This window comes from Mustelus asterias, chromosome 20, assembly GCF_964213995.1.
Source record: "Mustelus asterias chromosome 20, sMusAst1.hap1.1, whole genome shotgun sequence".
NCBI lineage: Eukaryota > Metazoa > Chordata > Chondrichthyes > Carcharhiniformes > Triakidae > Mustelus > Mustelus asterias.
The window spans coordinates 74,127,120-74,153,477 of record NC_135820.1 but is presented as its reverse complement, the minus strand read 5'-3'; the positions used below and the strand labels follow the sequence as shown (position 1 = coordinate 74,153,477).

At 45.5% G+C, this 26,358-nt stretch overlaps 1 protein-coding gene across 1 annotated transcript in view; it reads right to left on the bottom strand.

The window, feature by feature from the left end:
• The window catches only part of LOC144508716 (transcriptional repressor scratch 1-like), a 40,871-nt gene extending 21,095 nt beyond the window's left edge, over positions 1-19,776 (bottom strand). The window contains exon 1 of the mRNA XM_078237025.1: positions 19,617-19,776. Coding sequence (XP_078093151.1) covers positions 19,617-19,776 — 160 coding nt within the window. The remainder of the gene's footprint in view (positions 1-19,616) is intronic.
• Positions 19,777-26,358: the final 6,582 nt, after the last annotated feature.

The window sequence follows — 26,358 nt, the reverse complement described above, 5'->3', positions numbered from 1 at the left end:
TCATAGAATCCCTACAGTGCAGAAGGAGGCCCTTTGGTCCATCGAGTCTGCACCAACAACAATCCCACCTAGGCTCTATCCCCATAACCCCACGCAATTACCCCACTAGTCCCCCCGACACTAAGAGTAATTTAGCATGGCCAATCAACCTTACCTGCAAATCTTTGGAATGTGGGAGGAAACCGGAGCAACCGGAGGAAGTCCACACAGAGAACTCCACACAGACAGTCACCCAAAGCCGGAATTGAACCCAGGTCCTTGGCACTGTGCTAACCATTGTGCCACCATGCTGCCGCACCTAAGAAGGTTATTGTCACTAAAGTGGTGAGGCAGTCGGGTTAATTCACCTGCGAACTTGAGTTCAGAATCTGTTTCCGCAAATGTTTTCTTAGGGAGGGATTTACGGAGAAACCCGCCGCATGTTTTACGGTGGCGGGATGTTCTGGTCTCGCCCTTGTCAACAGGATTTCACATTGAATGCACCCCTAGCTGCTGGGAATCTCCTGTGCCATCGGCGGTACAGGAAGATCCCGTCAACTTGAATGGCCGGAATTCTTTCTCTCTGTCTTTTCCCATTCTTTTCCTGAATCCCGGCTGTAATGATACCCCAGAGCTGGCATAATGTCCAGGAATATGTGGAGCGGAGCTCCAAGAGAGAGGGAAAAGAGAAAGGGACAGACAGAGGGAGAGAGAGAGAGAAGTGGAATCTGTACCATATTTAGTCTATTACTGTACTAAGGATAGGATATTGGAACAAGAGGAGAATTGAGAGACACCTAGAAGCACAATGACATCCTTTGTGCCTTTATTGCTTTAATTGAAGAACAGTTGGACATTTTTACATTGAATTACATAGAAATTACAGCACAGCAACAGGCTATTTGGTCTATATTGTATTTTATGTCCCACATGAGCCTTCTTCCATCCCTCTTCATCCAACCTCATCAGCTATTCCTTTCCCATCTCTATATTTCTAGTTCTCCTTACATATATTTATTGTATTCACCTCAACTATTCCCTATGTCGACAAGTTCCACATTTCAATGACTTCCTGTGTGAAGAGGTTTCTTCTGAATTCCCTGGATTTACGGTGGCACAGTGGCTAGCGCTGCCACCTCCCAGCGCCAGGGACCCGGGTATAATTCCTGGTTTGGGTCACTGTCTGTGTGGAGTTTGCACATTCTCCCCGTGTCTGTGTGGGTTTCCTCCGGGTGCTCCAGTTTCCTCCCACAGTCCGAAAGACGTGCTGGTTAGATTCATTGGCCGTGCTAAATTCTCCCTCAGTGTACCCGAACAGGCACTGGACTGTGGCGACTAGTTGATTTTCATAGTAACTTCATTGCAGTGTTAATGTAAGCCTACTTGTGACACTAATAAATAAACTTAATACTGGCCTTACATGCAGATGGAAATTATAAAATCCTACAGTGCAGAAAGAGGCCATTCGGCCCACCAAATCTGCATCAATAACAATCCTACCCAGGCTCTATCCCCATAACCCTGCATATTTACCCCACTAATCTACACATCCTGGGTCACTAAGGGGCAATTTAGCATGGCCAATGCACCTAACCCGTACATCTTTGGACTGTGGGAGGAAACCGGAGCACCCGGAGGAAACCCACGCAGAGAACGTCCAAACTCCACATGGACAGTGACCCAAGCCGGGAATCGAACCCAGGCCCCGGGTGCTGTGAGGCAACAGTGCTAACCACTGTGCCACAGTGCCGCCCATAGTGGTCATAGTTTGAGGATAAGGGGTATCTTTTAGAACTGAAGTGAGGAGAAATTTCTTCCCACAGAGGGTGGCGAATGTGTAGAATTCACTCCCACAGAAAGTAGTTGAGGTCAAAACATTGTCTGATTTCAAAGAACAAAGAACAAAGAAAATGACAGCACAGGAACAGGCCCTTCAGCCCTCCAAGCCTGCACCGACCATGCTGCCCGACTTAACTAAAACCCCCTACCCTTCTGGGGACCATATCCCTCTATTCCCATCCTATTCATGAACTTGTCAAGATGTCCCTTAAAGGTCACTACCGTATCCGCTTCCACTACCTCCCCCGGCAATGAGTTCCAGGCACCCACTACTCCCTGTGTAAAACATCTGCCTTGTACATCTCCTTTAAACCTTGCCCCTCACACCTTAAACCTGTGCCCCCCAGTAATTGGCACTTCCTTCCTGGGAAAAAGCTTCTGACTATCCACACTGTCCATGCCCCTCATAATCTTGTAGACTTCTATCAGGTCTCCCCTCAACCTCCGCCACTCCAGTGAGAACAAACAAAGTTTCTCCAACCTCTCCTCATAGCTAATGCCCTCCATACCAGGCAACATCCTGGTAAATCTTTTCTGTACCCTCTCCAAAGCCTCCACATCCTTCTGGTAGTGTGGCGACCAGAATTGAACACCATATTCCAAGTGCGGCCTAACCAAGGTTCTATAAAGCTGTAACATGACTTGCCAATTTTTAAACTCAATACCCCGGCCGATAAAGGCAAGCATGGCGTATGCCTTCTTGACCTGCATTTCCACTTTGTGACCTGTGTACCTGTACACCCAGATCCCTTTGCCTATCAATACTCTTAAGGGTTCTGCCATTTACTGTATACTTCCTATCTGTATTCGACCTTCCAAAATGCATTACTTCACATTTGTCCGGATTAAACTCCATCTGCCATCGTTCCGCCCAAGTCTCCAGCTGATCTATATCCTGCTGTATCCTCTGATAGTCCTCATCGCTATCCGCAAATCCACCAACCTTTGTGTCGTCCGCAAACTTACTAATCAATTCAGTTACATTTTCCTCCAAATCATTTATATATATTACAAGCAGCAAAGGTCCCAGCACTGATCCCTGAGGAACACCACTTGTCACAGCCCTCCATTCAGAAATGCACCCTTCCACTGCTACCCTCTGTCTTCTTTGACCGAACCAGTTTAGTATCCACCTTGCCAGCTCACCTCTAATCCCATGTGAATTTCAAGAAGAAATTAGATGTAGCTTTTGGGGCTAAAGGGATTAAGGGATATGGAGGGATGGGGGATCAGGGTATTTAATTTGATGATCAACCATGATCAAAATCAATGGCGGAGCAGGCTCGAAGGGCCAAATGGCCTCTTCCTGCTTCTAGTTTCAGTGATTCTATGTTTCTAAATAGAGATGGGCAATAAATGTTGGCCTAACCAGCAGCACTTACATCCAATTAAATGGTAGCATAGTGGTAATGTCACTGGACTAGTAATCCAGAGGCCCAGGCTGATGTTCTGTGGGGATGGGTTCAAATCCCACCATGGCAGCTGGTGGAATTTAAACTCAATTAATAAAATTTTGAATTGAAAGCTAGTCACCGAATAACAGAATAGTTACAGTGCAGCAAAAAACAATGTTCCCATCATATCTGCATTTGTTCTCCTGATGAGCATCACTGCTTGGTGCCATTCCAAAACGAAGGAGATTGTCATCGACTTCAGGAAGTGTAAAGGAGAACATGCCCCTGTCTACATCAACAGGGACGAAGTAGAAAGGGTCGAGAGCTTCAGGTTTTTAGGTGTCCAGATCACCAACAACCTGTCCTGGGCCCCCATGCTGGCATTATAGTTAAGAAAGCCCACCAACGCCTCTATTTCTCAGAAGACAAAGGAAATTAGACATGTCAGCTATGACTCTCACCAACTTTTACAAATGCACCATAGAAAGCATTCTTTCCGGTTGTATCACAGCTTGGTATGGGCTCCTGCTCTGCCCAAGACCACAAGGAACTACAAAAGGTCGTGAATGTAGCCCAATCCATCACGCAAACCAGCCTCCCATCCATTGACTCTGTCTACACTTCCTGCTGCCTCGGCAAAGCAGTCAGCATAATTAAGGACCCCACGCACCCCGGACATTCTCTCTTCCACCTTCTCCCGTCAGGAAAAAGATACAAAAGTCTGAGGTCACGTACCAACCAACTCAAGAACAGCTTCTTCCCTGCTGCTGGACTTACCTTGCATTAAGTTGATCTTTCTCTACACCCTAGCTATGACTGTAACACTACATTCTGCACCCTCTCGTTTCCTTCTCTATGAACGGTATGCTTTGTCTGTATAGCGCGCAAGAATACTTTTCACTGTATACTAATACATGTGACAATAATAAATCAAATCACATCCCCTGTCTTTTCCCCGTACCCCTACACATTGTTTTCTACTTAAGCAATCATCTAATGCCCTCTTGAATGGTTGGATTGAATCTGCCCCCACCACACTTCCAGACAGTGCATTCCAGACCCGAATCACTCACTGTGTGAAAATGTTTTTCCATACATCACATTTGCTTCTTTTGCAAATCACTTGAAATCTGTATCCTCTCATTCTTGATCCTTTTACGAGCAGGAGCAACCTCTCCCTATCGACTCTGTCCAAACCCGCCAAGATTTTGAACATCTCTAACAAATCTCCTCTTAGCCTTCTTCTCTCCAAGGAGAACAGTCCCAACCTCTCCAAAGTATCCTCACAACCGAACATTCTCATCCATGGAACCATTTTTGTAAACCTCTTCTGCACTCTCTCCAATGTGTTCACATCCTTCCTATAGTGCGGCGCCCAGAACTGTACACAATATTCCAGTAACCTCAGTAATGGTGGCCATGACAATTACCATTAAATGTCATAAAAACCCATTTAATTCACTAATGTCCTTTAGGGAAGGAAATCTGCCACCCTTAGCTGGTCTGGCCTATATGTGACTCCAGACTCACAGCAATGTGGTTGACCCTTAAAATGCTCTGAAATGAACCAGCAAACCAGTCAGCTCAAGGGCAATTAGGAATGGGCAACAATTACTGGCCTTGCCAGCGATGCCCATATCCCATGAAAGAGTAAAGAAAAAAAGAGTTTCCAAAAGCCTACTCCAAAGTTAAAGTAAAAGTTAGAGTAAAGTTTTTTTTATTAGTCACAAGTAAGGCTTACATTAACACTGCAATGAAGTTACTGTGAAATTCCCCTCGACGCCACACTCCGGCGCCTGTTCGGGTCAATGCACCTAACCAGCACGTCTTTCAGACTGTGGGAGGAAACCGGAGCACCCGGAGGAAACCCACGCAGACAGGGGGAGAATGTGCAGACTCCACACAGACAGTGACCCAAGCTGGGAATCGAACCCGGGTCCCTGGCGCTGCGAGGCAGCAGAGCTAACCACTGTGCCTCCGTGCTGCCCACTGTGCCGCTCCAAATGCTAATACGAAAGGCTTCAACTGTTCTTGTGCAAAAAGACTCAGCTTTTTTAAAAAATCCTTCCTTCCAATAAGGCCAGCATATCTGAAAAGCTATCCGATTGAAAAGTAGCAAATATAAGCCCTCTGCTCAAGAAGGAAAAGAGGTAGAAAATCGGAAACTGTAGGCTAGTTAGCTTGACATCTGTCGTGGGGAAGTTGTTAGAATCGATTATTAAACAGATTATAGCTGGGTTCCCAGACAAGCTCAAGATAATCGGGAAGAGTCAGCATGGTTTTATAAAAGGAAAATCATGTTTGACTAATTTACCAGCGTCCTTTGAAGAAATAACATGTGCTGTGAATAAAGGGGAACCCAGAGATGTACTGTACTTGGATTTCCAGAAGGCATTTGATAAGGTGCCACATCAAAGGTCATGGCACAAAAATAGAAGCTCATGGTGTAGGGAGCAACATGTTAACCTGGATTGAAGATTGGCTGGCTCGAGTATGCATAAATGGGTCTTTGTCTGATTGGCAGGATGTGACAAATGGAGTTCTGCAGGGGCAACAACATTTTACAACATCAATGACTTAGATGAGGGGAGCGAAGGTATGTTAGCTACATTTGCAGATGACACAAAGATAAATAGGAAAGCATGCTGTGAAGGAGAAAACACAGAGTTTGCAGGTGTGTGACGTGGCAAAGTGTGGAGTTGTTCACTTTGGCAGGAAGCAGAGTATAACTGCTGGAGAAATGGAGAATGACTGCAGAATGCCGAGGTGCAGAGGGATCTGGGTGTTCCAGTGCATGAGTCACAAAAAGGTTAGTAGGCAGGCACAGCAAGTAATCAAGAAAACTAATGGAATGCTATCCTTTATTACAGGAGGAATTGAACAGAAAAGTTAGGATGTTATGCTTCAGTTATACAGAGTAAGAAGTTTAACAACACCAGGTTAAAGTCCAACAGGTTTATTTGGTAGCAAAAGCCACACAAGCTTTTGGAGCTCCAAGCCCCTTCTTCAGGTGAGTGGGAATTCTGTTCACAAACAGGGCATATAAAGACGCAGACTCAATTTACATGAATAATGGTTGGAATGCGAATACTTACAACTAATCAAGTCTTTAAGATACAAACAATGTGAGTGGAGAGAGCATCAAGACAGGCTAAAAAGATGTGTATTGTCTCCAGACAAGACAGCCAGTGAAGCTCTGCAGGTTCAGACAACTGTGGGGGTTACAGATAGTGTGACATGAACCCAATATCCCGGTTGAGGCCGTCCTCGTGTGTGCGGAACTTGGCTATCAGTTTCTGCTCAGCGACTCTGCGCCGTCGTGTGTCGCGAAGGCCGCCTTGGAGAACGCTTACCCGAATATCAGAGGCCGAATGCCCGTGACCGCTGAAGTGCTCCCCAACAGGAAGAGAACAGTCTTGCCTGGTATACAGGACATTGGTGATCGCGAATACTGTGTGCGGTTTTGGTCTCCTCATTTATGTAATGATGTAAGTGTGTTGAAGATAGTTCAGAGAATGTTTACTAGATTTATGCCTGGAATGAGTTGGTTGTCTATGACGATAGGTTGAGGGGTGACTTGACTGAAGGATATAATATCCTGAACGGTATGGACTAGGTGGATGTCGAAAGGATGTTTCCTCTTGTGGGTGAGTCCAGAACTAGGGGGCACAGTTTTAAAATTAGGGGTTGCACTTGTAGGACAGAAATGAGGAGAAATTCTTTCTCTCAGAGGGTTGTACAGCTTTGGAGTTCTCTACCTCGGAAAGCACTGGGAGCCGGGTCATTGAAAATTGTTAAGGTGGAGGTAGATACATTCTTGTTGGGCGAGGAAATCAAATCTTGTTGGGCAAGGAAATCAAAGGTAGATGGGGAAAGTGGAACTCAACACAAACTGATCAACCATGGGCTTATTGAATAGTGGAACAGAATCGAGGGGCTGAATGGCCTACTTCTGCTCCTATTTTGTATGTTAGTATTTTTTGTCCATCCCTAGAAGGCTGGGGTGATCTGCCTTGTCAGAGCTCACTAGGTTTGCAAACTGATCAGAAAAAGACAAAAGCAGTGGGAAAGATCACAGCTGCACCCGTGATTATATACATAGAAAGTAAGGTAAACATCTAAAAAATGATATAACTCGCGAAGAATCCTCCCCAAGTATTAGTAATTTCTGGGGCGGTGGTATAACTTACAGTCCTGACACTGAAAATATTCGTCCAGCTATATCACTTTCCAGTGTCTGCAGAACTCTGTTCCCCAGGGAACAGTGGAGGGAAAATGATAAAAATATCATTGAATATTTCAAAGGCTGTGTTTTATAGATTCCTAACTGACCAGGTAGTCAATGAGTATCAAGGGATAGGAAGGAAAGCAGAGTTAAAGGTGTACGTTTTTTATTTAAACTTCATAATGTGAGCCGGTGTCCTGGCTGATTTACTTTTCCTCACTACTTCAGGACCAACCTCGTAAACTATCACTCACTGAGACCATAACTGGAGGCAGTGGTCCCCTGCAAAATATTCGATTGTTAACTTGGCCATTGCACAGAGGATGAAGAGCCACAACAGGTCGACATGAATCAGATGCAACAAGAAAGCTAAGGATGAGAACAGGCAGAGATAAGTGAATTGCCCAAGGGTGAGTGGGAAGTCCAGTCTGTCCTTGAATGACCCTGAACACCTTCCTAACAGGAGATCCTTTTACATCTACTTGAAGATCTGTCCAAACTGAAATGCCTCACCACACTGGTGGATATTTCTACAATAGTATATCGGGTGGCACGGTAGCGCAGTGGTTAGCACTGCTGCTTCATAGCTCTAGGGTCCCGGGTTCGATTCCCGGCTCGGGTCACTGTCTGTGTGGAGTTTGCACATTCTCCTCGTGTCTGCGTGGGTTTCCTCTGGGTGCTCTAGTTTCCTCCCACAGTCCAAAGATGTGCGGGTTAGGTTGATTGGCCAGGTTAAAAATTGCCCCCTAGAATCCTGAGATGCATAGGTTAGAGGGCTTAGCGGGTAAATATGTGGGGGTAGGGCCTGGGTGGGATTGTGGTCGGTGCAGACTCGATGGGCTAAATGGCCTCCTTCTGCACTGTAGGGTTTCTATGATTCTATGAGAACTGTATCTAAGGGCAGGAGGGTCAGTAACCAGAGTACAGAATGTTGCTGTGCTCCATGATATGCTTTCTGAAAGGACTGTGGAATCATAGAATCCCTACAGTGCAGAAGGAGGCCATTCAGCCCAATGAATTTGTATCAACTCTCCGAACAGCATTTTACCCAAGCATACCCATACACTTATCATAGTTAATCCACCTAGCCAACATACCTTTGGACATCAAGGGACAATATAGCATGGCCAGCCCACCTAACCTGCACATCTTTGGGCTGTGGGAGGAAACTGGAGCCCCCGGAGGAAACCCACGCAGACACAGGGAGAACGTGCAAACTCCACGGGGAGAACGTGCAGACTCCACACAGACATTGACCTGAGCCGGGAATCGAACCCAGCTCCCTGGCGCTGTGAGGCAGGAGTGCGAACCATCAGTGCTAGTCAGCTGCAACATTAACTTTCAAAAGGAAACTGGAGAAATATTTTAATGGAGAATGTTGCCGGGCTATGGGGAAAGAGCAGGAGGGGTGCGACTGACTGGATAACTCCTTCAAAGAGCTGGCACAAGCACAATGGACTGATAGGCCTCCTATTGTGCTATCAGCTCGATGGAGCTACACAATATCTGCACAGCCAGTTCAATGCAGGGGGAGGTAATCTGGTCTAATCCAGGAAGAAATGGCTGAATGAATTTCACTGATGCACCACCCGACTGCCATCCCTTCCTCCAGCCTATAAAGTCCAGCACCTCCTTGTGGCCAGATCAAAAACAGCACTGCCAGTGCCTCAATCAGAGCTAGCTTCTTGGCTGATGGAAACACTTTTTCTTGAAGAGTGGTTTCCATTAATTTTTGAAGTTATTTTTTGTTAAGTTACTGAGGCCTGTTCTGAATTGTCCTAGTTTCACTATTGAAGACTATGCAATGTCCCCAGATTAGGTTAATAAGAAGTCAGGGAGTACAGGACATACTGGTTTAGTGAAAGGCGCTATAAAAATGGAAGCCTTCCTTTATTTCTAATGAAACATTTACCCTATGCTTTCTTTGGTATTAAAAGTAGTTTTTAAATTAAGCCCTATTTCCAGAAAGAAGGCAGCTCTTTACATAAATTTGAAACACTCAGCTGTTCAGCCACGGCCTAGTGCGTGGGCCATGACCAAGGGGGCAAAGAGGGGATGGGAAAGTGAAGTCAATCAACAGAAAGAGGTTAGAAACATAGGAACTTCTTGACAAAAGTACATCTAATTTGTCTTCTATCATCCTGGAAGTCACAAGATGCAATAATGATGAAGTTGTTGACTAATCATGGCAATTGCTCTCTATTAGTTAGTCTATCAGTGGCGGAGAATCTTAGGAACCGCAGGTTAAATCATAGAATCCCTACTGTGCTGAAGGAGGCCATTCAGTCCATCGAGTCTACACCAGCAACAATCCCACCTAGGCCCTATCCCTGCAACCCCACATATTTACCCAGTTAATCCCTCTAACGTACACACCCCCGGGACACTAAGGGGCAATTTAGCATGGTCAATGCATCTAGCCCGCACATCTTTGGACTGTGGGAGGAAACTGGAGCAGACTCCCTACATCTGCGTGGGAGGAAACCCATGCAGACGCGGAGAGAACGTGCAATCTCCACGCAGACAGTGACCCAAACCACGAATCGAACTCAGGTCCCAAGAGCTGGGAGGCAGCAGTGCTAACCACTGTGCCACCATGCTGCCCAAGACAACCATTCCTCCTGAGTACACAACACTCATTGTTATTTATTTGTTCTTGGGGTGTGAGCGAGGCCAGCATGGATCACCCATACTTAATTACCCTTGAGCAGGTAGTGGCAATGAGCCACACACAACGGAGAGATCACTTAAGAGAGTCAACCACACAGCTGAGGGTCCAGAGTCAGACATAGGCCGGACCAGGCAACGGCAGCAGATTTCCTTTCCTAAAGGACATTCGTGAACCAGATAGGTTTTTAAACAAGAACATTGCAGTTTCATGATTATTGATTATTACTTGTATGGGTGTAAATTGAGAGAGGTGGATACTCAACGAGCCCTTAGACCATAAGACCATAAGACATAGGAGCAGAATTAGGCCACTCAGCCCATCGAGTCTGCTCTGTCATTCAATCATGGTTGATATTTTTCTCATCCCCATTCTCCTGCCTTTTCCCCATTACCCCTGATCCCCTTATTAATCAAGAACCTATCTATCTCTGTCTTAAAGACACTCAATGACCTAGCCTCCATAGCCTTCTGCGGCAAAGAGTTCCACAGACTCACCACTCTCTGGCTGAAGAAATTCCTCCTCATCTCTGTTTTAAAGGATCATCCCTTTAGCTTGAGGTTGTGCCCTCTGGTTCTAGTTTTTCCTACTAGTGGAAACATCCTCTCCATGTCCACTCTATCCAGGCCTTGGGAGTCCTTGTGCATCAGTCGCTGAAAGTACAGCAGGCAGTAAAGAAGGCAAATGGTATGTTGGCTTTCATTGTGAGAGTATTTGAGTATAGCGATAGCGATGTTTTGCTGCAATTGTATAGAGCGTTGGTAAGGCCACACCTGGAGTATTGTGTGCAGTTTTGGTGTCCTTATCTGAGGAAGGGTGACCTTGCTATAGAGGGAGTACAGCGAAGGTTCACCAGGCTGATTCCTGGGATGGCAGGTCTGTCATATGAGGAGAGAATAAGTGGGTTAGGATTATATTCACTGGAGTTTAGGAGAGTGAAAGAGGATCGCATGGAAATGTATAAAATTCTAACAGCGTTGGAAAGGGTAGATTCAGAAAGAATGTTCCCAATGGTGGGGGAGTTCAGAACTAAGGGTCATAGTTTGAGGATAAGGGATAAACCTTTTAGAACTGAGGTGAGGAGAAATTTCTTCACCCAGAGGATGGTGAATGTGTAGAATTCACTCCCACAGAATGTAGTTGAGGCCACAACGTTGTGTGATTTCAAGAAGAAATTAGATATAGCTCTTGGGGCTAAAGGAATCAAGGGATTTGGGCGTGTGGCGGGTGTGGGGAGGGAGGGGGTGGAGGCGGGGATTAGGATATTGAATTCGATGATCAGCCATGATCAAGATGAATGGCGGTGCAGGCTCAAAGGGCCGAATGGCCTCCTCCTGCTTCTAGTTTCTATGTTTCTATGATAACAAGACACTCTAGCTCCAATGGTAGAATTTCAGCTCATGTCTACAGAGCACTATTCCAGGCTTGTGATCTATTACTGCACGAACTTTGCCACAAAGCTTCACGGAGCCTGTCTGATGTTACATATCTGCCACATTCCACCATATTATTTTCTGATAGAAATCTCATTTGCACGAAGCAACACTCTTTTCTTCCTGAGGGAACCTGTTCCATGCATTGTCCACTTACTCCACTGAATTCAGGTGAGTTGATTGCCAAGGATTTGAATGTTCTTTTTTTCAGTTTAGGAGGAAGAAAGGACTGCTAGGAGTGAACTGCTCCTTATATATTAGAAGTGAGCTCAGTGAACCTTGTCTTGTGGGTGGAGAGAGTCAGGAGGAACTGCCCCCTTCAAAGGCAGAAAGAGGAGAGTTTTCCAGCAGTCTCATGTCACACGGCAGAAAAAAAAAGGAAACAATCTTCTTGTGTCAAAGACAACTGGCAAGTCCAGTGAAAAAATAATTAATTAAACATTGACTATTTGTTAATGCTGCTTCGTAGCGGAATGATCAATAAAGCACGCGGGCACCACATGTCGGGTATGGTTGACAACCATGGCTGCATGTGTCTGGACACTGTTAACTGAACGCGGTTTACATTTGCAGTAAGTTGGATGTAACTGCGTTAATGCTGCACCTTGCTGAGTGGGAGAACAGTACCACAATACTTTGTGTATAGGACTTGACCTGGCCTCATTTCTAACTCCACAAGAATGTGACTTCTAACACCAGATTTTATGGTAATCCATTTCAAGTGCAGCCAAGTCAATAAATGAAGCTGGCAGGGAGTTACTCAGGGGTTAACCAAATTGGGCAGGAATCACCGGGACGCAGCTGGGCAGTTTGTGATACGCTCGAGCCTTGAATCTCAATGCTCACTGTCACATACTTGTTTTTATATTATGTATCTTCTAGTTCATTTTAAAGCAATACTCCCTATTCTGTCTTGCCATTAGGAAGCAGAGCATGCTGAGAGTACGAGAGGCTGGCTAATATAAGGTAAAGGATTATTTTGAAGATCTTCGATAGCGACACTGAATTCCCTCCGTAATCTCAAGATGTCCCCAAAGCATCTTACAGCTGCAAAAGTATTTTTGAAGTGTGGTCGCTGTTGTAATGCAGGAACCAGGGCAGTTACTGTGAACACAGCAAACAGCAGTGTTGGCTGGATGGCTGGTTTGTGATGCAGAGCAACGACGCGGGTTCAATTCTCATAGCAGCTGAGGTTATCCATGAAGGCCCTGCCTTCTCAACCTTGCCCCTCACCTAAGGTGTGATGACCCGCAGGTTAAATTGAGGTGAGTTGATGCCCAGGATTTTAATGGGGTTTTTTTCAGTTCAGGAGAAAGAAAGAACTGCAAGGAGTGAACTGCTCCTTACGTATTAGAAGTGAGCTCAATGAACCTTGTCTTGTGGGTGGAGAGAGTCAGGAGGAACCGCCTCCTTCAAAGGCAGAAAGAGGAGAGTTTTCTAGCAGTGGGAGGCGATGGCTTAGTGGTATTATCGCTAGGCTATTAATCCAGAAACTCAGCTAATGTTCTGGGGTCCTGGGTTTGAATCCCACCATGGTAGATGCTGGAATTTGAATTAAATAAAAAAATACACATATATTTGGAATTAAGAATCTACTGATGACCATGAAACCATTGTCGGGAAAAACCCATCGGGTTCACTAATGTCCTTTAGGGAAGGAAATCTGCCGTCCTTACAAGGTCTGGCCTACATGTGACTCCAGAGCCGCAGCAATGTCATAGAGGTCACAGAATCCTACAGTGCAGAAGGAGGCCATTCGGCCCATCTGCACCAACCACAATCCCACCCATAACCCCGTGCTTTTTATGCTGCTAAACTCCCTGACACTAAGGAGCAATTTATCATGGCCAATCCACCTAACGCACAAATCTTTGGACTGTGAAAAGAAACTGGAGCACCTAGGGGAAACCCACGCAGACACAGGGAGAATGTGCAAACTCCGCACAGACAGTGTCCCAAGCCGGGAATCGAACCCAGGTTCCTAGTGCTGTGAGGCAGCAGTGCTAACCACTGTGCCACCGTGCCACCCCAATGTGGTTGACTCTTAACTTCCCTCTGAACAAGTCCAACTAGGGATGGGCAATAAATGCTGGCCCAACCAGCGATGCCCATGTCCCATGAATGAATAAAAAAAAAATCCACATCAGTCAGCTCTCTCCCTGAAAAAGGGAGTGAGCAGCCTATGGTCCTCTAGGACTTTGCAATATTCAGTGAGCAGATAGTTACATTTTTTTTCATGTTGATTGAGGGATAAATATGGACCAGCCAGAACACCAGGGTTAACCCCGCTCCTGAACAGTGTGAAAAGATCTTTTATCCATCTGAAGGGGCCTTCTTCTGACTTCTCATCCAACAACAAGAATGGGATTATAATAGTTCAAAGGTAATCGGGGGTGGGCAGGAAAGTAGAATTGAAACCACAATCAAATCATCCATGATCTTACTGAATGGCGGAAGTGCTCGAAGGGCTGAGTGGCCTACTCCTGCTCTTAATTCATATGTACGTTCCTATAAAGCAGCAGTATCGAATTGGCAACCTTTACTTACACAATGCTTTTAATGTAGTGAACATTCCCAAGTCATTCTTCAAAAAGTGGAATTGGGCACCAGGCATGAGGTTTGAGGAACTGATCCAAGTCACATTTGAAAATATATGTTTTGAGGTGTTTGTCTTTTATGTATCATTACACACACACTGCAAGTGTTGTGTAATAACTGCTGACCTTTGAAGGCATAGCTCACAGTGATTTAGAGGATGCGTTGTTTCAATATAATAGTGTTATCATTACAATGTGACAGGGTATGTATGATGGGAAAGTGGTGACAGGAGGTAAATGTGATGTTTACAGCAACCTTTACCACAGTATCAGATGATATCACATAGTAATCGTGGGAGAGGGGGGATTTTCACAGTAACTTCATTGTAGTGTTAATGTAGGCTTACTTGCGAAATAAACTTTACTAGTATAATTTTGACGTTGTAAACTGTGATAGAATCTTGCACCCTCCAAATGTTGTGGCCTGTCAATGCTCAATCATCCCTGTTATTCCATCACACAAGATCAAAGAAACCAGGGGCTTGAAGGTTTGGACTCTTCATTGGTCCCCTTATTTGTGAAAGGATATATTGGCCTTGGAGGGAGTGCAGAGAAGGTTCACCAGGTTGATACCGGAGATGAGGGGTGTAGCTTATGAGGAGAGATTGAACAGATTGGGTCTGTACTCGTTGGAGTTTAGAAGGCTGAGGAGTGATCTTATAGAGACATATAAGATAATGAAGGGGCTGGATAGGGTAGAGGTAGAGAGATTCTTTCCACTTAGAAGGGAAACCAGAACTAGAGGGCACAGCCTCAAAATAAGTGGGGGCCGGTTCAGAACAGAGTTGAGGGGGAATTTCTTCTCTCAGAGGGTAGTGAATCTCTGGAATTCTCTGCCCACTGAAGTGGTGGAGGCTACCTCGTTGAATATGTTTAAATCACGGGTAGATAGATTTCTGATCGATATGGGAATTAAGGGATGTGGGGAGCAGGCGGGTAAGTGGAACTGATTCGCTTCAGATCAGCCATGATCTTGTTGAATGGCGGGGTAGGCTCGAGGGGCTAGATGGCCTACTCCTGCTCCTATTTCTTATGTTCTTATGTTCACATATTATATAATATATAGTCATTGTTGAAAAAGCTCAATCTATTACTGGTCATACTTTCTATATATTGAATATTATCGAATGTTCTAAAGCATGTCATGTTCTATGCACTGAAGGCCATGTTCTGCATTGGTGATTGGTCACCATACCATAACATCCCAGAGGGCACATCCTGGTTTTCTGATATGTGCTGACATTGGGGCCGGATTTCCTCTCGGCTGCTCCTTTTCCTTAATCTACATGTGTACAAATAATAAAGAGCTTCCTTTCCCCTAACAGTAGGATGAGGGATTCACCTTTGCTACACTCTGAGAGAAGCAAATCCCTTCCGAGGAATTCACCTGTTTTTTAGGAAAGCACATCAGATTATGAATATAGGACGTGCAGGACATACAAGAACATGTTGGATTGTCGTATATCAAATAACAGCTTGGTAGATCAAAGCAACACATTGCAGATTACTGTTTAAGAGGCTCAAGCAGGGGAAGGGGCCATTACAGGTGGTTCATTGTGGGGGAGGGAGCGAGTGTTTAATACCACTCTCCTTATGTACGTTTAACAAAACCTCAGGGCACACTGGTTGTCCTTGGATTATTATTCAGCTAGAAGCCTGGACCAATGACACGGTGGTGAGATTTCACATCCCCCCCTTGACAGCTGGGAATTTATTTATTTATTGTTATTGTCACAAGTAGGCTTACATTAACACTGCAATGAAGATACTGTGAAAATCCCCCAGTTGCCACACTGGGGCACCTGTTCAGAAACACTAAGGGAGAATTTAGCGTGGGCAATGCATCTACCTAACCAGCACGTCTTTCAGACTGTGGGAGGAAACCGGAGCACCCGGAGGAAACCCACGCAGACACAGGTAGAACGTGCAGACTCCGTGCAGACAGTGACCCAAGCCAGGAATTGAACCTGAGTCCCTGGCGCTGTGAGGCAGCAGTGCTAACCACTGCGCCACCGTGCCACCCTTAAATGCCAACGATAAAATAGCTGGAATTTTTAAAATTGTGAGACCGTTGAATTGACTTGAAAGGCCAACTGATTCCCTCATGTCCTTTTTGAAAGGAGATCTACCTTCCTTACCCTAGTCTGGTTTCCACGTGACTCCAGACCCATAGTCATGTGACTGATTCTTGACTAACTTCTGAAATGGCCCAGCAACTCACTCAATTGTATCCAAAGAGGCGGCCCATCCACATGCAACAGGGGGCGGGGTAATAAGCGATGACCTTCCCAGTAATGCCCACACCCTGTGAATGAATTAGAAGCAGAATGGGACTGCTCCACGAACTGAGCTGAACACACAGCGAGAAGGGTTTGGAGGGAGGAAGGGGTGAGTTTTAAAAATTCTGACAGCTTAATGGGGAGGGGGGGGATTCCTTACTGAGCAGTACATGTGTAGGTAGAACATTGAATAATATGAGAGGTCAAAGAGTGGACCAGGTATAAGAAAACACTAGCTAAAACTGGGAGACACTGCTGTTTCACAAATTCTATATTCCAGAGGGGAAACCAACATCCTCCCTCTCTCTTACAGTGTAATTATATATTATTATCTAACACAACTATCTATAGTATACTCTTTTGTCACTATTCTTAGTTTCTCCTGGGCTAGAGGTTACCTCAAGCAGTCTGTAAAAGGTTGATTTTTTTTCAAATCAGCAGGAATTATTCAGAAATTGAAAACTCAGTACTTTTCTTCCCCTCCCTCCCTCCCTCTTTGTTCTCTCCTGGAGACACTGATTTATATTTCCTGGGATATGGTTCCACAGGTTCAGAGAACACTCTGACACACCACCCCACATATAAAATGAGGAGTGAAATTGGTCTTTGTCAGTTGCCGATAATGGACTCATAGCCAATGGCCAGCCCCGTTACAACCCATTTTCTGTTCCACTTAGGGTGGCACGGTGGCACAGTGGTTAGCACTGCTGCCTCACAGCGCCAGGGACCCAGGTTCAATTCCGGTCTCGGGTCACCGTCTGTGTGGAGTTTGCACATTCTCCCCGTGTCTGCGTGGGTTTCCTCTGGGTGCTCTGGTTTCCTCCCACAGTCCAAAGATGTGTGGGTTAGGTTAATTGGCCATGCTAAAATTGACCCTAGTGTCGGACAGATTAGCAGGGTAAATGTGTGGGGTTACGGGAATAGGGCTTGGGTGGGATTGTGGGTGGTACAGACTCAATGGGCTGAATGGCCTCCTTCTGTACAAATCACTTAACAGTCCAGGTGAATGTATTCCTCGCCCAGTTTCTCCACACACACACTCAATCAGGGCTCACCAGACAGTGATCAGCAGCAGGAACCCTGATTGTTATTCTTCCACCTCTATTACAAGGGGATGAACTGAAGCCAACTGTTGCAGCTGTAGTGTGTGTCCAGCAGAGATCAGCGAGCTCGGCAGACTGGGGCTTTAATTAACCCTTGGACCCACTTGCCTCAATCAGGACTTGCATTATAGAGTCATCCCGAAGCAGCCCACCCGAACAATTATCAAACAAAATTTGACACTGAGCCACAAAGGGAGATCCTAGGTCAGACTGGTCCACGCAGCAGGTTTTAAGTAGCATCCTAAAGCAGAAGACAGGGTGGCACGATTGCTAAGTTTGCCTGGGAAACAGAGGGCTATCTGCTCCACAGTTGCCATTCCAGACTCCACCCACTCCAATACTTTGCTTTTCAAAGTAACAGGCTATACACATGGTTTCTCCAATCTCACCCACTGTCCAGGGAAGCAAGCTATCAGAGAATAAGATAGTATTGCTTCCCTGGGGAATGGGGAAGGATTGATGTGGGGTTGGGAGGGGGATGGGGGAGGATAAAGTTAGAGAAAAATCCAAAGATAGGTCAAATGTACAGCCAAGTGAGAGACTTTCACATCAGCCGGTGATAACAGTGGGGTCCTGGGGATAGATGCCTTCCAGTAACACTGGTTAAGGAATGGAAGTGACCTTATAGCTTAGCATGGGGGGAGGAGGGTACCAAGGGGTTGAGAGCAAATCGTACAAAATAAATTAAATAATAAATCAATCCATGGAAAGGGCTATTTGATCTGTTTAAACCAGGGGGCTTGTTCTCAAAATCACATTCAGGAAATCAAGTGCGGGCTCCAATCCAAAGGCAAATCCATGCATGTCATAAACAGAGACAGGATCCCGGTTTGAAAGTAAGTTGACTGTCAGTTTTCCAACATAAGAGTTTTCACTGAGAAAACTGGGAAAGGACAAATTGAATGTCCCTACATTTCAAATATAATATTGAAAATTATTGCTCAGCGAGACATTAGCAAGTTCGAAATGTATACATGAAACATTCTGAGGATAGATGGATAGATAGATAGATAGAGATAGAAAGAAAGTTCAAAATGTATACATTAAACATTCTGAGAATAGACAGACAAATAGATAGATAGATAGATAGATATAGATAGATGATAGATAGATAGTTCGAAATGTATACATTAAACATTCTGAGAATAGATAGATAGATAGGTAGAGAGATAGATAGAAAGTTCAAAATGTAGACGTGAAACATTCTGAAAATATATAGATAGATACATAGAAAGTTCGAAATGTATACATTAAACACTCTGAGAATAGATAGATAGATAGATAGATAGATAGATAGATAGATAGATAGATAGATAGATAGATAGATAGATAGATAGATAGATAGATAGATATTTCTGGGATGTCAATTCAACACTGTCTCCTCAAAATATACATTTTCCTTTTTAAAGGAAATACTATTATATTGTATCCCAATATGCAGAGTCAGCAAGTTCGACGCTCTGTTTGTTAGGGATATCCTCGGCTAATTTTAAAGGAAACATTGCTCCTTTGTCTAACAGGCGGAACGGGGCAACTCCTGGCGTTTAGTATGGGTCATTGTGGAAAATCTCACACTGACAGATCAACAAGTTTTTTAACTGATAAATCTCAATAAAACTCGGCCCTCCCCCACAACCTTACCCTGTGACTACAAAGCAAAACAAAAAATAAATAAACCCAGCACCACACCCCCCCCCCCCCCCAACCCCACTCCCCACCCCACACACACCCTCGCCTTTCTCCCACCATCAACAATCCGTTGCTCCAGAAGTTTCACTGTAACAGATTTTCTGGGGGGGGGGGTTGGACAAGAGAAGATTATTCTCTGTGTGAGCTCTGATCTCTATAGGCGTACAGATTGGCATTATGTAAGGTGTAGAGCGAGAGAGGACTAGTGCACACGAATGCATAAAGAGAATCTCTCTGCCCCCAGCCCCCTCCACACACACACACACATACATAAATACATACATACATACATACAGTACATATATGAAATCAGCACAATACAATGAAGGAAGCACATTTTTTTTCTTTACACATTTAGGCTAGGCTATTTAATATAGATTACAGATAAGGAAGCTGATCTGTGAACTCACCGTTCTCACTGACCCGGACTCCTAAACTCCCCACAGTGTCTGTGACAGACCTGCTTATTGCGTACGAGTTATCAAGGTGCTGCTCAGAAGCTGACACTGCAGTCGAGGGAGAGTGAAAACCATCCAATTTCACCTTCTTGACGAGAAACGATCGAGGCATGTTTTTTTAAAAAAGAAAGCAAAGCAGAAAAAAAAAAGCACCAAACGATAATACTTAGAAAAAAAAAGCCCCCCTCCCCACACACACACACACACACACTCTGTGTGATTCCTGTATCGTTTTATTGTTCTGAATTTTCAGTACCAGGACAGCTCCAGAATGGTGTTGCACAAACCCTTGTGTGGAGGGGAGGGGAGGGGAGGGAGGGAGGAGGGATTGCCAAGAGAAGCTGAGGTCAGCAGACAAACAGCATTTATATGGAGCGCAGCCTCTGATATCAGGTGGTGCGTGCAAACGGGAGCTGCTTAAGTTTAATCCATCAAATGTCTCGGGAGACACACATCAAACTGCAACTGAACAGTCTGTGCATACGCGAGGCGCACACAATGCAAGTGCGCCCGAGAGAGGAAAAAAAATAGTCCTTGCGAAGAGAACACACGGCCACTGGGAAAATCCCATGTCCCAACATTGCAAAATGTACACGGCCAATGTTGTGAATAGGAAAGTCACCCCCACCAACGCACACACAGCACCACCCCCCCCACCCCCACCACATGTGTAATAAACACTACACCTAGCAGACTTTCACTTTTCTCTCTCTCTCCAAAGACTTAAAATAGGACGCGTGGGTTTCTCCAATATTGTTTGAAACTGGCAGCTTAAAATAAAAACGCCGCTATCAAGAAATCTCAATGTGCATTTGGAAAGCTGTAACCCTAATTAATAATCACAATTAATTATTAATGTGTTGTCTGATATTGTAACAACAATCTCCCCCCAACTCCACCCCTTAGGATTTTAAACTGTCCTTGTAGGATGATATTAGATGCTGAAATATACAGAGGGGAATAGGATATATCCGGATCTCTTAAGATTCAGGATATATCCTGTAAGATTTGAAGCTCGCTGGCTCTTGAGTTTTAAAACAAAAATCATCTGTATCTTCCGGGAGAAAGGTTCCAGATTTGTCTTTTCTAAGTTAGATTCCGACTGGGACAGCTGGGGTTCTGACAATTGCTCCCAGCGCCTGCAGATCAAACAAGGGGGGGATGGGAGGGGGGAGGAAATTAGCTCCTGCTCCCCTCTTCTGATTGTTAGACATTGACCCCTGCTGGAAGTCTGGGTCAATGGATGTTTGATGAGGATAGGTTTGGGGTCAGTTATGACGTCCTCTACAGTCACACAGCCTGCCAGCGTCCATTGTGCAGACTGACAGATCAATGAATAATCGCCTCCTGGGTTAGATATAGGGAGAATGCCAAGCCGCCTGTAGTACTGCACTCCAGTGAGGGAATCGAACCTTTCCTGGGAGCCGCTGACAAAAGAAAATGGGAACTGTCCCCAGCAGATCCTATTAGGTCATACATGATTCACCGGTTTAAAAAGATCACTTGTCTCGCTGTCCAGAGAACGACACTCCAAACAATTAGTCTCGAATCTGTATCAATAGGACCACCTGTTTACAAAGGCCGGTCCTGGTCACCCCCAGAGGGTTTTTAAGAAACCCATCCCCGCCACCCCAGGGTTGTGACTCGGTTATCCTGACCCGAATGGGAGGTGGACAGTGAGGAGGCGAATTTTCAGCCTGCTGTTTAGTCAAACTGTTCTTGGACACCAAACTGTGGAACATACTATACAGCCAGGTTTGATAAAGGTTACACGAAAACTGAGAGTACAGCTGAATCTACATAGCTCACACCGACAGACACTGAGCAACAGATCACTGACATACAGCAGTAGCCATGATGTGGAGTTGCCGGCGTTGTGCTGTGAGGCACAAGCTTTTGGAGCACTGCCCCTTCATCAGGTGAGTGAAGGAGCAGCGCTCTGAAAGCTCGTGATACCAAATAAACCTGTTGGACTTTAACCTGGTGTTGTGAGACTGTATAGTATGCTCCACAGTTTGGTGTCCAAGAACATGGAGTCTGCACTGACCACAATCCCACCCAGGCCCTATCCCCGTAACCCCACATATTTACCCTGCTAACCCCCCTGACACTAAGGGGCAATTTAGCATGGCCAATCAATCTAATCCGCACGTCTTTGGACTGTGGGTGGGAACTGGAGTACCCGGAGGAAACCCATGCAGACACGGGGAGAATGTGCAAACTCCACACAGACAGTGACCCAAGGTCGGAATCAAACCCGGGTCCCTGGCGTTGTGAAGCAGCAGTGCTAACCACCATGCCACCGTGCTGCCCATGGGGTGATGGAAATGGGGCATGAACAAAAGGCCAAGAATTTGAAGAACGCAAAATTCTTGGGAGGGTTGCAGGGCTCCGTTAGTGAATGGGACATGATAACATAACACAGCAGTTGTCATTCTTGTCTTGCTCAGCCTGAAGTGCCTTAATGATAAAAGGATTGAATCACAATGTAGTAGATTTTCTTTCAATTTGCTGAGTAGAGTTGCTACGACAATAAAGAGCATTTCTGAAACTTGCCAGTGTTTAATGTCTGGAGCGTCATTAATCACGGAACACTGGTGACACTATTACTTCAAAGTTTGCTTAATTCCTGTTTCACAGGAACACAGATTTTCAGCTCAGTCCAGTTGCGATGTCAGTGGACTCAGTTTCACATTAGCTGCCCCAAGAAAAAGTCATATTGTAGAAGTAGCCTCAGTAACTTGCAGATGATGGAGGAATATGCTCAAGGGGTGTAGTAGAGACAAAATGACTACATTGCAGGTTGATTCAAATACATTAGGTGATTGATGGCGGCATTGGCGGTGGCACAGTGGTTAGCACTGCTGCCTCAGAGATCTAGGGTCCCGGGTTCGATTCCAGCCTCGGGTGACTGTTTGTGTGGAGTTTGCACATTCTCCCCGTGCCTGCATGGGTTTCCTCCGGGTGCTCCGGTTTCCTCCCACAGTCCAAAGATGTGCAGGTTGGCTATGCTAAATTGCCCCTTAGTATCCCAAGGTGTATAGGTTAGATGGATTAGCCATGAAAAATGTGCGGGGTTACAGGGAAAGGGCGGGAGGGAGGACCTGGTAAGATACTCTGTCAGAAAGTCAGTGCAAACATGATGGGCCAAATGGCCTCCTCTGCACTGTAGGGATTCTATGATTCAATGATTGAGTCCAGATGTTATTAATAATAAGGATAATTGTTGCATCATGAGATCAGCCCTGGACATATTTATACTTTACATCGTGAAGCACGGTGGGCTGAGTTCGTAGCTGAACTCTATTTGAAGGGGACACAAATGGGTATGGGGGTTTTAAGTCCACTGCTCGGATCACTGAGTATGAATGGAAGAATGCTGTTCTTAAGCTATGTCAGACTTTGGCACATAAGCACTTGGAAAATTGTGTCAAATCCTGATCTGCACAGATGGCGAATGATGACAAAGGCTCTGGAGAGAATATTGGTAATAGCAACCAAGATAATAACAATGCCTGTTATTATCTCTTAATTATTAGCTCTGAATTGAGAGGGTAATCGCCGAAAGTTGGGGCTATTTACGTTGGAGAAGCTCAAATGAGAGGTGAAAAGATTGAGGATTTGAAAATGATGAAGGGATTAGATGCAGTTTGGTTGGATAGGTTATTTGTAATAAAGAAGGATGGTGAAGGTTAGAGGTCATGCCTGTAAAACCTGTCAGTGAAACTCTAGATAAAAATACAAAGGGAAAGGCTTGCATTTATCTAGCACCCCCTGGCCACAGAACATCCCAAAGCAGCATTTTTAAAAATTCATTTACAGGATGTGGATGTCGCTGGCTAGGCAGCATTTCTTGTCCATCCCTAATTGCCCTTCAGAACGTGGTGGTGAGCTGCCTCCTGGAGCTGCTGCAGTCCCTGGGGCGTAGGTACACTCACAGTGCTGTTAGGGAGGGAGGTGGAAGCAGGCAGTATTAATGATGGTCAAAAGCTCAGCTCAACATTGTGAAAGGATTAGCTCAGTTAGTGGTCAGTTGCCAAGGGTGGTTTGAGTTAGTAGACATGGAATGGAGTTTGGAACACAGTGGCTTCCATTAAAGGAAATTTCAGCACATCCAGTGCCTGGTGTCAGATAAGCAGCCTGATTGTTTAGTTACAGGAGAGGAGTTGGGAGATGTGGTTGTGAGGTGGAGCTGGGAGCCACTGGTGCATAAATGAAAACTAACGTTACATTTAAGGGGCGTCTTGACAAATACATGAATAGGACGGGAATAGAGGGATATGGTCCCCGGAAGGGTAGGGGGTTTTCGTTCAGTCGGGCAGCATTGTCGGTGCAGGCTTGGAGGGCCGAAGGGCCTGTTCTTGTGTTGTAATTTTCTTTGTTCTTTGTTTTCAGATCATGTTGCCCGAGGGGCAGCGGGCAGATGAGAAATGGGACAGGCCAAGGGGACCAGAAGTAATGGTGCAGGAGTGGAAAGAGAAGCCATTGCAAGCTGGCTACGGTTAAAGTTAAAAGTTTATTTATTAGTCACATGGTTTACATTCACACTGCCATGAAGTTACTGTGAAAATCCCCTAGTCACCACATTCCGACGTCTGTTCGGGTACACTGAGGGAGAATTTAGCATGGCCAATTCACCTAACCCGCACATCCTTGGACTGTGGGAGGAAACCTGAGCACCCAGAGGAAACCCACGGAGACACGGGGAGAACGTGCAAACTCCGCACAAACAGTGATCCAAGCCGGGTATCAGACCCAGGTCCCTGGCGCTGTGAGGCAGTAGTGCTAACCGCAGTGCCACCGTGCCGCCCCATTGGATTAGATGGAGAAGAATGGAACCAGACAACTGCAGCTGGACAATGGTGGACAAGCTTTGGAGGAGCATGGTGTGGTCACCAGGGTCAAAGGCTGCAAACAGGCTGTGAAAGACAAGGAGGTAAAGATTACCTTTGTCACAGTCACATAGGATGTCACTTGTGATTTTGATAAGAGCTGTTTGAGAGGTGAAAGTCAAACAACAAGATATTAAATTGCTGCAAGCTAATAATTAATAAAGCCAACTGTACAGATAATGGGAAGGAAACAACAAGGCGCTGAGAAGAGCTTAATTTCTATCTGAACTTGTGAAAGGATTCAATTGACCTGCTGATGGATTCATGATGTTTCAATTACAAAATACATATTGGATATTTTGCTCCCAACTGTCTGGTTTGAAAACTCAGTGACTGCATTTATTGTATCTTACTGGACTTGTTTCATTTTTTTTGTTTAGTTTATTATGTCGGTACATTTATACGATTTTAAATGGAATTCCACTGAAGCGGTTAGCGCTGCTGCCTCACAGCGTCAGGGACCCGAATTCAATTCCAGCCTCAGGTCACTGTCTGTGTGGAGTCTGCACATTCTCCCCGTGTCTGCGTGGGTTTCCTCCGGGTGCTCTGGTTTCCTCCCACACTCAAAAGATACGCAGGTTAAGTTTATTTATTAGTGTCACAAGTAAGCTTACATTAACACTGCAATGAAGTTACTGTGAAAATCCCCTAAGTCGCCACACTCCAGCAGCTGTTCGGGTACACTGAGGGCGAATTTAGCATGACCAATGCACCTAACCAGACTGTGGGAGGAAACCAGAGCACCCGGAGGAAATCCACGCAGACACGGGGAGAACGTGCAGACGCCACACAGATAGTGACCCAAGCTGGGAATCGAACCTGGGCCCCTGGCGCTGTGAGGCAGTGCTAAGCACTGTGCTACCTTGCCACCCCTAGATGGATAGGCCATGATAAATTGACCATTAGTTTCAGGGGGATTAGCAGAGTAAATACGTGGGGTTATGGGGATAAGGTCTGGGTGGGATTGTTGTCAGTGGAGGCTCGATGGGCCGAATGGCCTCCTCCTGCACTGAGGCATTCTATGAGTACTTAAGAATTCCTTTTGAGCAATGTGTGTGTGAGTGTGTGTGTGTGTGCATGCGTGTGTGCGTGTGCATGCATGCATGTGTGTGTGTGCATGCATGCGTGTGTGTGTGCGTGTGTGTGCGTGTATGCGTGTGTGTGTGTATGTGCATGTGTGTGTGTGTGCATGCATGCGTGTGTGCGTGTGTGTGACAATGTATTACTGGTGAGCTTCTCAAAAGCAAACAAAAGGTGTCACATTCAACATGATCAGCTTCTCAATGCACTGTGATTGTGAGATTCCACCCCCCCCCCCCCCCCAACCAGCCCCCGACCCCCCTCCAACCCGCCACCTTTTTTCAACAGTTGCTATTGTTACTCTACTGAATGTTATCGTGGGCCAGGGAGCAAAAACTGTGTTAACACCACATCAAATAAAGTTTTAATGATGTAGTACTTCACTGCCACGTGTTTTCTGATGCACCACGGGTGTCTGGCAAGGTAGGGAGGAACATGGATACAGGGAGTGGGGTGGGGGGGTGGGGGGGGGGGAGTAGGGTGGTGGCCACATGAGTGGGTTTAGGGAGAGCCCTTGATCATACAGGGCTCTTGTCATCTGTCACAACAGCTTCCATCATATATTCATGTGGCCATGCATTATTCAACCTTCATAAATCAAAAACTCACCCAGCTCAGCAGAGTGGTTGGAGACCGGATTTATTCTGATAGTTGGGAATTCAAATTTACTCGTCATCCCAATTCAACAGTAGAAATCTTGCAGAAAAAGTGCCGCATATTTA